We start from the raw sequence: 15,000 nt of genomic DNA, 5'->3' as shown, positions 1-15,000 counted from the left end.
TGGAGCTCCATGCCAGGGCCCATTCTGTCTCAATGTAATCCTCACAGTGGAGCTCCATGCCAGGGCCCATTCTGTCTTAATGTAATCCTCACAGTGGAGCTCCATGCCAGGGCCCATTCTGCCTCAATGTAATCCTCACAGTTGAGCTCCATGCCAGGGCCTATTCTGCCTCACTGTGATCCTCCCTGCACTGATCCATGCTGATAAATAAAAGACTATAAATAAAAAAAATAACAAAAGGCTGCTAAACTGTTTTACAGAAACCGTGTGTGTGTGTGTGTGTGTGTGTGTGTGTGTGTGTGTGTGTGTGTGTGTGTGTGTGTGTGTAGCTCACGACAGGGTGGATCTCCAGGTGCTTATGACCGCAGCTTCAGGTGGAAATATCACCAGTTCCGTTTCCTGTGCCATGTAAGTCACAAGGTGTACAAATTCTCAAAAGTGTTCATTCATCAGAAATATAAATACATGGATTTTTTTTTTGTTCTCTCCTTTCATCCCCACTTCCTCTCTCCTGTCTCTCTCCCTCTCTCCAGTCCAACGCTCTGCCCAGCCATGTGAAGATTTCAGTTTCGAGGCAGACTCTGTTTGAAGACTCATTCCAGCAGGTAACACATCTACACACCCGTGTGTGTGTGTGTGTGTGTGTGTGTGTGTGTGTGTGTGATTGGAGTGAGTAATCCTGTTGTCTCCTCAGATCATGAACATGAAGCCGTATGACCTGCGCAGGAGGCTCTACATCATAATGAGGGGGGAGGAGGGGCTTGATTACGGCGGTATTGCCAGGTAAGTTAGCATTAGCATTGTTGTATGTGTGTGTCAGTGTTAGTGTGTGTGATATCTGTGCAGGCTTCTGTTTGGGTTCATGTGCAGGGATTTGTCCTCTTCAGTGTCCTGGTGGTGGTGTGTACAGTGTGTGTATTATGTGTTTTCCATGTGTGTGTTTCCGTGTCTTCAGTGTCGTGTCAGTGGTTTTACCCTATGGTAGGTTAGATCATGCTGTTCTACCACAGGGTAGAACCACGGACGGGATGCTGGGGGTGTCTGCGCTGTGACCTCTGACCCCTAAATGACCTCTATAAACACTGGTCAGAAAGGTCATTGGCCTGGTGGTGGGTTTGTCTGGCTTCATTCATTACATGTGCTGCATTTTAATGTGTGTGTGTGTGTGTGTGTGTGTATATGTCTTTTTTTTTTTTTTTTTTTTTGTAGCGTACAAAGGTCACGCCTCCTTCACTAAGACTGACACAGGCCACACCCCCTTCACTAAGACTGACACAGGCCACACCCCCTTCACTGAGACTGACACAGGCCACACCCCCTTCACTAAGCCTGACACAGGCCACACCCCCTTCATTGAGACTGACACAGGCCACGCCTCCTTCACTAAGCCTGACGCCTCCTTCACTAAATCTTCCTTAGATTGTTAACGAATTACTGGTTATTATCAATGTGTTAAAATTTTTCTACTCTCTCTCTCTCCCCTGTCTGTCTCCCTCACTCGTTTTCTCTTTTCTCTCTCGTTCTCTCTCTCCACAGGGAGTGGTTCTTCCTGCTGTCCCATGAGGTGTTGAACCCGATGTACTGTCTGTTTGAATACGCCGGAAAAAATAACTACTGTCTGCAGATAAACCCCGCCTCCTCCATAAACCCTGACCACCTCACCTACTTCCGCTTCATCGGACGCTTTATCGCCATGGTGAGATCCATTACCCACAATTCCTCACTTCTATCCTGTTCTTTTCCCCCCTAGTTTTAATAATATAAAGGGGATACAAATATTTTTCCTGATATAAAAATATAAAAAAATCTTTTTTTAATAGAAAACTTGCCAGTTTTTTTTACCAAAAACAGCCCTGAATTTAACCACGCCCACCCAGTTAGACCACACCCCCAAAGAGTAAAGCTAATCTTTTAGCAAAGCGGCAGTTATGTTAAACAGAATCCGTGTGTGTGTGTGTGTGTGTGTGTGTGTGAGTGAGTGTGTGTGTTGGTTATGGAGTGAATAGCTGCATTATTCGCTGTGCCCCCCCTTTTCCTCCCATCTCTATTAAACCCAGCTAAGTCTGGGGGCCCCTTCACCCAACACACACACACACACACTCACACACACTCACGTTCTGCATGAGCTCAGCACCGCACCCAGCCCACACCCGCCAGCACACACACTATATTTAGTCTGCAATTTTGGGCACACACACACACACACACACACACACACACACACACACACACACACACTGCTCTTTTCTCTGTGCCCCAATTTACTTTTGCAGCTCGTGTACCAACAGTCTACACTCTTACCTCAAGCTGAACAAATACATTTTGGCAGAGAATAAAAACTGTGTTCTGAACATCATCAGGACGTCTCTTCAACCAAACATTCTGATTTTAGTAAGAACTTCTGCATTCTGGACTATAGCATCAGACAGAAGTGGATCCCAGCAGGAACTTTTTTTTTCTATAAGCACATTCTTATACACATTCTCTGACAGGACACAGAAGGTTCTCCTAGAGATATTATGTAAAATAATAGACTGAGGTCATCCTCAGCTTTCTTCTAGCTGGCCAGTAAACGTGGTTCTGCCTCATCAGAAGGTAAGAGCAAGTTACTGAGCATCCTCATGTGTTTGACACATTCCTAAACTTTATGAAGCGGGTGTCTCTCATCTGGCTTTGCTGAAACACAGCTGTGTGTCATTAGAATAGCTGAAGAGAACCCTGTGGAACACCAGAGCATTTGGACATTTACTACTTTAACCAGAACTTCCACAGTCCTAGGCTTAAGCTGAAAGCCTGACTGAAAGATCTCATGAATGTAATTTATATGTTAGTATGAGATTATCTGCTGAGCTACAACCTTTTCACACCTGCTGTGTATACACTCCTTGGCCAAAAGTTTGTGGACACATGAGCATAAGATTGCTATGTGCGTCTTTTTGAACATCCACATTACACATTGATTCTGCATTAGCTGTTATAATAATAACCTCCACTCTTCTGGGAAGATGTTCCACTAGATTTTGTGGAGATTCAGAAACTAAAAGGCCTGGGGTGCAGTCAACGTTCACATTCATCCCAAAGGTGTTCAGTAGAGCTCTCTAGCAGGAGATCTTCCACTCCAACCCATGGAAAGCAGATCTTCATGATCTTCATCTTCATTGTCATGCTGGAACAGGTTTAGGTCTCCTGATTCAAATGAAGGATATATTTCATGCTCCTGCATCCAAACACGTCCTATACAGTTGTGGGCCTCCAACAGTTTGTAGAAAAAACACATCTGGCTGGAGTTCCAATACTTTTGGCCAAGTGTAAATCTTACTTTTATCCATTGCTTTAGTTTTTCTCCTTATATTTTTGATTGTAGATGTTTAATTTCTGTGTGTGTGTGTGTGTGTGTGTGTGTGTGTACAGGCTCTTTATCATGGGAAGTTTATAGATACAGGCTTCACTTTGCCTTTCTATAAGCGCATGCTGAATAAAAAGCCGACACTGAAAGATCTGGAGTCCATCGACCCCGAGTTCTACAACTCCATTCTCTGGGTCAAGTGAGTGTCCATCCACTCCTACCTTCTCACCTCCACCTTCTGCACCTCATCACAACATCTTTACCTCTTCATCACTGCTCTTCAGTCCATTTTCACCTTTACACCTTTACACCTTTTCATTTCCATCCTTACTTCCTTACCTTTACCTTACACTGCCCCATGTTCCTCTCTGTACCTCCTGTACCACCAACCTTATCTTCACCCTCATCCTAGCTTCTCTGCCTGGGATCCCTGTTGCCCTCATCTTTTGTGCCATTTCACACTTTCTCACACCTTCTCATACCATCCCAAACCTTCTCACCCATCTCACGCCATCTCACACTATCTCACACCATCTTACATCTTCTCACCCACCTCACACCATCTCACACCTTCTCACCCATCTCACGCCATCTCACACTATCTCACACCATCTTACATCTTCTTACCCACCTCACACCATCTCACACCTTCTCACCCATCTTACGCCATCTCACTATCTCACACCATCTTACATATTCTCACCCACCTCACCCCATCTCACGCCATCTCACACTATCTCACACCATCTTACATCTTCTCACCCACCTCACACTATCTCACACCTTCTCACCCATCTCATGCCATCTCACACCATCTTACACCTTCTCACGCCATTTTACACTATCTCACAGCATCTCACGCCATCTCACACTATCTCACAGCATCTCACACCTTCACCCATCTCACGCCATCTCACACCATCTCACACCTTCTCACCCATCTCACGCCATCTCACACTATCTCACACCATCTCACACCTTTTACACCTTCTTACCCATCTCACACCATCTCACACCTTCTCACACCATCTTACATCTTCACCCACCTCACACCTTCTCACCGATCTCACACCATCTCACACCTTCTCACCCACCTCACACCATCTCACCCACCTCACACCTTCTCACCCATCTCACACCATCTCACACCTTCTCACCCACCTCACACCTTCTCACCCATCTCACGCTATCTCACACCTTCTTACACCTTCTCACCCATCTCACACCATCTCACACCATCTCACACCTTTTACCCATCTCACGCTATCTCACACCTTCTCACCCATCTCATGCCATCTCACACCTTCTCACACCATCTTACACCATCTCACACTGTCTCACACCTTCTCACCCATCTCATGCCATCTCATGCCATCTCACACTATCTCACACCATCACACCTTCTCACCCATCTCACACTATCTTACACTATCTCACACCTTCTTACACCTTCTCACCCATCTCACACCATCTTACACCTTCTCACACCTTCTCAACCACCTCACACCATCTCACACTGTCTCACACCTTCTCACACCATCTCACCTTCTCACCCATCTTACACTATCTCACACCTTCTCATACCATCACACACCTTCTCACACCTTCTCACACCTTCTCACACCATCTAACACTATCTCACCCATCTCACACTATCTCACACCTTCTCACCCATCTTACACCATCACACACTATCTCACACCTTCTTACACCTTCTCACACTATCTCACCATCTCACACTGTCTCACACCTTCTCACCCATCTTACACTATCTCACACCTTTTCATACCATCTCACACCATCATACATCTTCTCATACATCACACACCTTCTTATACCATCCCACACCATCTCACACAACCATACACCTTCTCATACCTTTTCATACCATCACACACCTTCTCACCAATCTCACACCATCTCACACCTTCTCATACCATCACACACCATCATACACAACCATACACCTTCTCATACCTTCTCATACCATCACACATCATCACACACCATCATGCGCCTTCTCACTCGTGTGTGTGTGTGTGTGTGTGTGTGTGTGTGTGTGTGCGTGCAGGGAAAATGATGTGGAGGAGTGTGGAGTTGAGCTGTATTTTGCACAGGACATGGAGATTTTGGGGAAGGTGTCCACACACTCACTAAAGGATGATGGTGAGAACCTGCTCGTCACACAGGACAACAAGGAGGAGTACATCAGGTGCCGCATCTATTGTCACTAACTCCGCCCCCTTCCCAGCACAGCCAATCAGCACCCAGAACACTTATAATAATCTGCCTTTAGTGACCTTGTGTGTGTGTGTGTGTGTGTGTGTGTGTGTGTGTGTGTGTGTGTGTGTGTGTGTGTGTGTGTGTGTGTGTGTGTAAAGTTTGCTGACAGACTGGCGGTTCTCTCGGGGAGTGGAAGAACAGACCAAAGCTTTTCTAGACGGCTTTAATGAAGTTGTTCCACTCGAATGGCTTCGTTACTTCGATGAAAAGGAGCTGGAGGTGGGAGGGGCAAACACAAGGCCACGCCCATTTACACAATCATTTATACACAATTACACGGACATGACACTAAAATCAATCTGAACTTTAAATACACACTGAGAGCTGACAGTAATGTGTGTGTGTGTGTGTGTGTGTGTGTGTGTGTGTGTGTGTGTGTGTGTGTGTGTGTGTGTGTAGCTGATGCTGTGTGGGATGCAGGAAATAGATCTGAGTGACTGGCAGAAGAACACCATCTATCGCCATTATACCAAGAACAGCAAACAGATTCACTGGTTCTGGCAGGTAAGTGTGTGTGTGTGTGTGTGTGTGTGTGTGTGTGTGTGTGTGTGTGTGTGTGTGTGTGTGTGTGTGTGTACAGTCCCAATCAATCAATTAATCAGAATTGGTGCTGTAACCATGACAACACCTGTATCCGTCTGTACTGTGTGATGTAATGAGGTTTGTTCTGCTGTAGGTGGTGAAGGAGATGGACAACGAGAAACGGATTCGGTTGCTGCAGTTTGTCACAGGAACCTGCCGTCTGCCCGTGGGAGGGTTTGCAGAGCTGATCGGTACATTCATCTAATCATAATAATAATAATGGTTATTATACAGATTATTACCTGCAGCATGCACGTCTCCTCCTTGTCTCGTTAAGTCTCATTATGTAGCCGTTAGTAGTTTGCGATTGGCTCCTTTGTGATCGATGCTGAAAATTGAGAGAACCTTTAGAGATCCTCCTTCCTTCTGTAACCGCGGCGTGACTCTGTGCTTTTCCACAGGAAGTAACGGACCCCAGAAATTCTGCATCGACAAAGTGGGAAAGGAAACCTGGCTGCCGAGGAGCCACACCTGGTGAGAGACACGCCCTCTTATTCTCCACTGAGGAACGCCCACTATTCCATGCTGGGACACACCCATTCTATCACACTAAGACACACCTACTTCCATTCTGAGACATGCCCACTCTTACACACACACACACACACACACACACACACACACACACACACACACACACACATTCTTACACACTAACACACACTGAAACACACACACTCTTCCACACACACAGACAGACACACACACACACACACACACTCTTCCACACTGAAACATACAAACACACACACTCTTACACACACACACACACACACACACACACACACACACACACACACACACACACACACACACTCTTACAAACTGAAACACACACACACACACACACACACACACACTCTTACAAACTGAAACACACACACACACACACACACACACACACACACACACACACACTCTTCCACACACACACACACACACTTCCACACTGAAACACACACACACTCTCTTCCACACTGAAACACACACACTCATCCACACACCACACAAACACACACACCCTACTAAACACACACAAACTCTTCCACACACACACACACACTCTTCCACACTGAAACATACAAACACACACAAAACACACACTTTTCTGCAGTGAAACACACACACACACACACACACACACACACACATTCACTCTTCCACACTAAACACACACACACACACACTCTTGCACACTGAAACTCACACACATTCTTTTCTCACTGAAACACACACCCACTCATCCACACTAACACACACCCACTTATTTGCACTGAGACACGCCCACTCTGAAACGTGTCCATTTTTCTCGTCCTGCAGCTTCAACCGTCTGGACCTGCCACCATACAGAAACATGGAGCAGCTGCGTGAGAAGCTCCTTTTTGCCATCGAGGAGACCGAGGGCTTCGGTCAGGAGTGAGAGACAGTGGACAGAGGAGAGGAAACTGTCTGCATTCCTTTCATCCGCTGGCTCAGGATGGAGAGAGATGAACTCGCACCACTTCACCCCCTGAACGCAGGAGATTCTCGTTCTCACTGTAATCCTTTCACCCGATTCTGTTCTTGTAGCACTTTATAAAGGACTTTACAAAAAACTGTACAGATGATTAAAACATGTTAAAATCTGAAGATCTCAGCTAAAAAAAAAACAGGAGAAGGTAATCCAACAGTCCCCATGGTAACGATATCTACCACGATCATTCCATGCTTCCCAGACCAAATCCGTGTAAAAGCGTAACAAGAATTCACATCTGTTCCATTTAGTGTCCTGTAGGGGGCACCAAAGCTTTTCTTTTCTTCTCCGCTCTGCAGGATCAACATCCTAAATGATTATTATTATTGTTATTGTTATTAGAGAGAAAACTCCGACTTGAATTAAGCGATAGCAGCACTGTTAAACACACCTGCAGCACGGGAGGGAGAAAACCAGGCCTGTTCTCAACCACAGAGCAAGATAGAGGGAAAATAGCTTGTACACACACACACACACACACACACACACACAGATCAGAAGTGTGTTATGACCTGGGGTATCAATGACAAGCAGCAATGAGGTCCACTTAGGAGAACGAGGTGGTGGTCTTTAAATGTGTTTGTGTTGTGTGTGTGTGTGTGTGTGTGTTTAAGAGAGAGAAATGTGTGTGGGTGTGTGTGTGTGTGCTGTAAAAAGGAAATGGATCAAAGGTAAATTTTGTTAATTTTGTATTTGATTTGTGTTGATTGTGAGACGGTGTGTGTGTGTGTGTGTGTGTGTGAGAGAGAGAGAGAGAGAGAGAGAGAACTTGAGATGAGAGGTGGAGAGTTTGTATGTATGTATGTGTACAAAAAGTGACTGATGTACAAATGTCCATGATTAAACAAGACATGTACAGAACAAATGCCTCTGTGTGTGTGTGTGTGTGTGTGTGTGTGTGTGTGTGTGTGTGTGTGTGTGTGTGTTCAGTAAATATAAGCTCTTGGAGTTTTTGCACTCACACACATGTTTTCTGTGTGTGATACTGTCAGGAGTGTTTGTGTTCATTGTTGAGACACAAAGCCTCTCAGGATGCACCATCTTGACTTTACTGATCACGTGTAGCCCCACCCATCACACTGTCCACTTCTTTGCACAAAGCATTGGCACCCAGTTAACTAGAAGAGTAAGACACAGTCAGCTGCAGGATGTAGTATACGTTATAGATCACAGTTGATCCGTACTGATCATGACTCTCAGTTCAGCATGCACATCACATGATCCATGGCTCTTTTTTTTTTTAACTTGCAGATTTATCTTCATTTTTTAAAGATAGAAGAATGAGTTTTTTCTCCTGTTGCTTTTTGCATAAACAAACTACTAACAGACATTAATTTCTCAAGAACAAGCTTCAATAAGGCTCTGTTTTATATACACACACACACACACACACACACACACACACACACACACACACACAGGGTTGAAGGTGTTTTAATGCGTTCGTTGTTTTTAGCAGGTCGCAGAAGAAAACCAGATGGTAAAACAGTGAAGGCCCTGAGTTTCAGAAGAAGTGGATTTGAATCTGAAGAACTGCACTGTATTCACTCGTGTGTGTGTAATAAACATGTCAATCAAATAAGAGAGTGGAACTGAACAAAATGTACACATCCACACAACTACAGCACCGGAGTGATACGGACATGAGGGTGAAAGAGGGAGACAGACAGACAGACTGACAAAGAGAGAGGGAGAGGGAGTTGAAAACAAGGAACACTTCACTATAAAATCTACTTTTCTGAAACTCAGTGCTACAGTGTTTTACTGTGTGTGTGTGTGTGTGTGTGTGTGTGTGTGTGCGCGCGCAAAAATTAACGTTTTTGTTCATAGCTTTGTTTGAACACACACACTCCCTATACAACCATTTCAGTGATGTATATTCTCCATACTGTATGGGAAAGAGTGGTGGAAGCCAGGCTGAGAGAAGAGGTGACCATCTGTGAGCAGCAGTATGGTTTCATGCTGAGGAAGAGCACCACAGACGCATTATTTGCTTTGAGGATGTTGATGGAGAAGTATAGAGAAGGTCAGAAGGAGCTGCATTGTGTGTTTGTGGATTTAGAGAAAGCGTAAGACAGGGTAGAGAGAGGAGTTGGGGTATTGTATGAGAAGTCTGGTGTGTCAGAGAAGTATGTGAGGGTGGTGCAGGACATGTATGAGGACAGTGTGACAGCAGTGAAGTGTGCAGTAGGTACGACAGACTGGTTCAGGGTGAAGGTTGGACTGCATCAAGGATCGGCTCTGAGCCCTTTCCTGTTTGCAGTGGTAATGGACAGGTTGAAGGACGAGGTCAGACAGGAGTCTCTGTGGACTATGATGTTTGTGGATGATATTGTGATTTGTGGTGAGAGTAGGGAGCAGGTGGAGAAGATCCTGGAGAGGTGGAGATATGCGCTGGAGAGAAGGAGAATGAAAGTCAGTAGGAGTAAGACAGAGTACATGTGTGTGAATGAGAGGGAGGGCAGTGGAGGGTGTGGTTGCAGGAGAAGAGGTGGAGAAGGTGGAGGAGTTCAGGTACCTGGGGTCAACAGTGCAGAGTAATGGAGAGTGTGTTAGAGAAGTGAAGAAAAGAGTGCAGGCAGGGTGGAGTGGGTGGAGAAGAGTGATAGCAGGAGTGATTTGTGATAGAAGAGTATCTGTGAGAGTGAAAGGAAAGTTTATAGGACTGTGGTGAGACCTGAGATGTTGTATGGATTAGAGACAGTGGCATTGAGTAAAAGACAGGAGGTGGAGCTGGAGGTAGCAGAGCTGAAGATGTTGAGATGTTTGTTGGGAGTGACGACGATGGACAGGATTAGAAATTAGTTTATTAGAGGGACAGCGCATGTAGGACGTTTTGGAGACAAGGTGAGGGAGGTGTGATTGAGATGGTTTGGACATGTGCAGAGGAGGGACATGGGGTACATCAGTAGGAGAATGCTGAGGATGAAGACACCAGGAAGGAGGAAAAGAGGAAGACCAAAGAGGAGGTTTATGGATGTGGTGAGGGAAGACATGCAGGTAGTTGGTGTGAAAGAGGCAGATGTAGAGGACAGGGGGGTGTGGAGACGGATGATCCCCTGTGGCGCCCCCTAATGGGAGAAGCCGAAAGAAGAAGAAGAAGAAGAAGATATTCCCCATACTGTACATTCATCAAGAGTCTCTAGTGTATTAAAAAACAATGATTTTATATATGCGTGTGTTCTTATTTTTAACTTTAATTTTACATTATTTTTACATTGTGTAAAATATTAATAGTAACAGATGATGAAATGATGATAAACGGCTCGACACTGCCCTCTATGTCCCGAGTTGGAACATAGACCGGAAGTTGTGTGTGTTTTGTTCCGGTGCGCAGTGTACGCGCTGGAGTTTTGAATGGAATGTGTGCGTGAGTGCAGTCAGTCTGTTTCCGGGACACACGTGGGACAGGCGGCGCTGCTCGGGACAGAGGGGGACATGTGGGACCCGGATGAAGTGGCCCGGGTGTGTTATGAGCGCTACAACGCGCTGCCCCGCAGAGGGAAACCGGAAGGAGGTCGCGAGTGGACGCAGCTCGCGGCGGTGGTTCAGGTCACGCGCTGCCCGGATACACACTGCGGTATAACACAGTATGAGTGTGAACATTAATCCATGTCTCATAACCAACACGCACACACACACTGAATACACTCAAACACACACACACACACACACACACACACACACTGAATACACTCAAAACACACACACTGAATACACTCAAAACACACACACTGAATACACTCAAAACACACACACACTGAATACACTCAAAACACACACACACACACTGAATACACTCAAACACACACACACTGAATACACTCAAAACACACACACTGAATACACTGAATACACTCAAAACACACACACTGAATACACTCAACACACACACAGATACACTCAACACAATAACTATGATTAATTCCACGTGTGTGGTGCTGATACAGTGGACGGTGCTGTTGACTGTGTGTCACGTGATTGAGATCTTGGCCCTGATTCCTCAGTCAGATGTTTAGAGATGTTTAGATAGAGAGTGAGTGTTTCAGGATGTGTTCCATCAGTAAACTCAGTAAACATTAATATTTAAACACACTGTACAGACAGTCTGAGTTTAGTCTTTTAAAGACATCGTCTTCTCACGTTTATCCACACGAAGAGTTTTAGATCATCTCGTTTTCTCCTTCTGTTCCAGCAGCAATCCAAACTCCTCTGTCCTGCAGACTCCTAACCTACAATACATCAACATCGTCCTTCAGGAGCTTCACTGTGTTTCTAATTGTGTGTGTGTGTGTGTGTGTGTGTGTGTGTGTGTGTGTGTATATGAAGCTCCTCCACATACTTAGGGAGGAAATTTCTGATCCGAAGATAAAATTTGTCGTTCATAGAAGCACCTTGAGAGTGTAGTGGGTTTAGGATACCCACACTCAAACACACACACTCACACACACACACACACACACACACACACACACACACACAATAATGATGTTATGTCTTTTTGCCCTTCAGTGCTGAAGGAGGTGGTGGCTTTGGGGACAGGAACCAAGTGTATAGGACGCAGTGCCATGAGCCCTAAAGGTAAACAGCAACACACACACACACACACACACACACACACACACACACACACACACACACACTTTGTATAAATATGTAACTAGATTTTGTGTTTGTTTTTATATATATATATATATATTATTTTGAGCAGCTGATGAATGAGGAAAATCAGAGAGAGAGAGAAGGTTGGATGATGTGGAGATGGTAAAGCAGGATGTAGATAGGATTAGTAAGGAGGAAGTGAGCAGCGATTAAGAGGATGAAGAGTGGAAAGTCGGTTGGACCAGATGACATACCGGTAGAAGCGTGGAGATGTTTAGGAGAGATGGCAGTGGAGTTTTTGACCAGATTGTTTAACAGGATTTTGGAAGGTGAGAAGATGCCTGAGGAATGGAGAAGGAGTGTGCTGGTACCGATCTTTAAGCATAAAGGAGATGTGCAGACCTGCAGTAACTACAGGGGAATAAAGTTGATCAGTCACACCATGAAGTTATGGGAAAGAGTAGTGGAAGCCAGGCTGAGAGAAGAGGTGACCATCTGTGAGCAACAGTATGGTTTCATGCCGAGGAAGAGCACCACAGATGCCTTATTTGCTTTGAGAATGTTGATGGAGAAGTATAGAGAAGGACAGAAGGAATTGCATTGTGTGTTTGTGGATTTAGAGAAGGCATACGACAGAGTGCCAAGAGAGGAGTTGTGGTATTGTATGAGGAAGTCAGGTGTGTCAGAGAAGTATGTGAGGGTGGTGCAGGACATGTATGAGGACAGTGTGACAGCAGTGAAGTGTGCAGTAGGTACGACAGACTGGTTTAGGGTGAAGGTTGGACTGCATCAAGGATCGGCCCTGAGCCCTTTTCTGTTTGCAGTGGTGATGGACAGGTTGACGGACGAGGTCAGACAGGAGTCTCCCTGGACTATGATGTTTGCGGATGATATTGTGATTTGTTGTGAGAGTAGGGAGCAGGTTGAGAAGAGCCTGGAGAGGTGGAGATATGCGCTGGAGAGAAGGGAATGAAACTCAGTAGGAGTAAGACAGAATACATGTGTGTGAATGAGAGGGAGGGCAGTGGAGTGGTGCGGTTGCAGGGAGAAGAGCTTCAGAAGGTGGAGGAATTCAGGTACCTGGGGTCAACAGTGCAAAGTAATGGAGAGTGTGTTAGAGAAGTGAAGAAAAGAGTGCAGGCAGGGTGGAGTGGGTGGAGAAGAGTGACAGGAGTGATTTGTGATAGTAGGGTATCTGCAAAAATGAAAGGGAAAGTTTATAGGACTGTGGTGAGACCTGCGATGTTGTATGGATTAGAGACAGTGGCATTGAGTAAAAGACAGGAGGTGGAGCTGGAGGTAGCAGAGCTGAAGATGTTGAGATGTTTGTTGGGAGTGACGAGGATGGATAAGATTAGAAATGAGTTTATTAGAGGACAGCGCATGTAGGATGTTTTGGTGACAAGGTGAGGAGGCGAGATTGAGATGGTTTGGACATGTGCAGAGGAGGGACATAAATTATATTGGTAGAAGAATGCTGAGGATGGAGCCACCAGGTAGGAGGAAAAGAGGAGGCCAAGGAGGAGGTTTATGGATGTGGTGAGACATGCAGGTAGTTGGTGTGAAAGAGGCAGATGTAGAGGACAGGGGGTATGGAGACGGATGATCCGCTGTGGCGACCCCTAATGGGAGCAGCCGAAAGAAGAAGAAGAAGAAGAAGAGATATATATATATATATATATATATATATATATATATATATATATATATATATATATATATATATATATATATATATATATATATATATGTGTGTGTGTGTGTGTGTGTGTGTGTGTGTGTGTGTGTGTGTGTGTGTATGTTTGCTAGCGGTCAATGCTGATCTTGAGGTGTGTCGTGTTTGATGCAGGTGACGTCCTGAATGACAGCCATGCGGAGGTGATCGCACGGAGGAGCTGCTTACGGTGTGAACCGAGCATGAGGAGTGTGTGTGTGTGTGTGTGTGTGTGTGTGTGTGTGTGTGTGTGTGTGTGTGTGTGTGTTCGTGTTCTGGTGACTCTTAGTATCTTTTCACAATCATTTTTCCAAACTACTAAACCGGGTCCTTGTGGCTCTGACATTCACAATCAATTCTAATAAAAACGCTGGTGTTTAGGCCACGCCCATTTCCTCCTCCATGATTTGCTTAGTCCTGCATCATTTATATTTTATATCTATGTGTGTGTGTGTGTGTGTGTGTGTGTGTGTGTGTGTGTGTGAGAGTGTGTGTGTGTGTGTGTGTGAGAGAGTGTGTGTGTGTATGTGTGTGTGTGGTGTATAAGATGTGTGTGTGTGGTGTGTGTATGTGTGGGGCATATAAGATGTGTGTGGGTGTGTGGTGTATAAGATGTGTGTTTGTGTGGGTGTGTGTGTGTATAAGATGTGTGTGTGGTGTATAAGATGTGTGTGTTGTGTGGGTGTATAAGATGTGTGTGTGTTTGTGTGTGTGTATAAGATGTGTGTTGTGTGGGTGTATAAGATGTGTGTGTGTGGTTTATAAGATGTGTGTGTTTGTGGGTGTGTGGTGTATAAGATGTGTGTTTGTGGGTGTGTGGTTTATAAGATGTGTGTTTGTGTGGTGTATAAGATGTGTGTGTTTGTGTGTGGTGTATAAGATGTGTGTGTGTGTGTGTGGTTTATAAGATGTGTGTTTGTGGGTGTATAAGATGTGTGTTTGTGTGGTGTGTGGTGTATA

General features: G+C 45.1%; 2 protein-coding genes across 8 annotated transcripts in view; both read left to right on the top strand.

The window, feature by feature from the left end:
- wwp2 (WW domain containing E3 ubiquitin protein ligase 2) overlaps positions 1-15,000 on the top strand; it is a 57,511-nt gene that overhangs the window by 37,329 nt on the left and 5,182 nt on the right. For 5 of the 7 annotated variants that reach the window (XM_046850578.1, XM_046850575.1, XM_046850579.1 and 2 more), the window contains 11 exons: positions 330-408; positions 534-605; positions 695-783; positions 1,537-1,696; positions 3,412-3,545; positions 5,418-5,558; positions 5,728-5,848; positions 6,029-6,133; positions 6,306-6,402; positions 6,613-6,685; positions 7,532-8,648. In XM_046850578.1, coding sequence (XP_046706534.1) covers positions 330-408; positions 534-605; positions 695-783; positions 1,537-1,696; positions 3,412-3,545; positions 5,418-5,558; positions 5,728-5,848; positions 6,029-6,133; positions 6,306-6,402; positions 6,613-6,685; positions 7,532-7,631 — 1,171 coding nt within the window. In that variant the 3' untranslated portion in view covers positions 7,632-8,648. The remainder of the gene's footprint in view (positions 1-329; positions 409-533; positions 606-694; positions 784-1,536; positions 1,697-3,411; positions 3,546-5,417; positions 5,559-5,727; positions 5,849-6,028; positions 6,134-6,305; positions 6,403-6,612; positions 6,686-7,531; positions 8,649-15,000) is intronic. The other 2 variants (XM_046850576.1, XM_046850577.1) reach the window with 2 other exon arrangements.
- adat1 (adenosine deaminase tRNA specific 1) overlaps positions 11,022-15,000 on the top strand; it is an 8,810-nt gene continuing 4,831 nt past the window's right edge. Inside the window, exons 1-3 of the mRNA XM_046850582.1 lie at positions 11,022-11,304; positions 12,237-12,305; positions 14,176-14,230. Coding sequence (XP_046706538.1) covers positions 11,082-11,304; positions 12,237-12,305; positions 14,176-14,230 — 347 coding nt within the window. The 5' untranslated portion in view covers positions 11,022-11,081. The remainder of the gene's footprint in view (positions 11,305-12,236; positions 12,306-14,175; positions 14,231-15,000) is intronic.

Source organism: Silurus meridionalis, chromosome 5 (assembly GCF_014805685.1).
Source record: "Silurus meridionalis isolate SWU-2019-XX chromosome 5, ASM1480568v1, whole genome shotgun sequence".
Taxonomy (NCBI): Eukaryota; Metazoa; Chordata; class Actinopteri; order Siluriformes; family Siluridae; genus Silurus; species Silurus meridionalis.
This window is presented reverse-complemented; position numbering and strand designations above follow the sequence as displayed.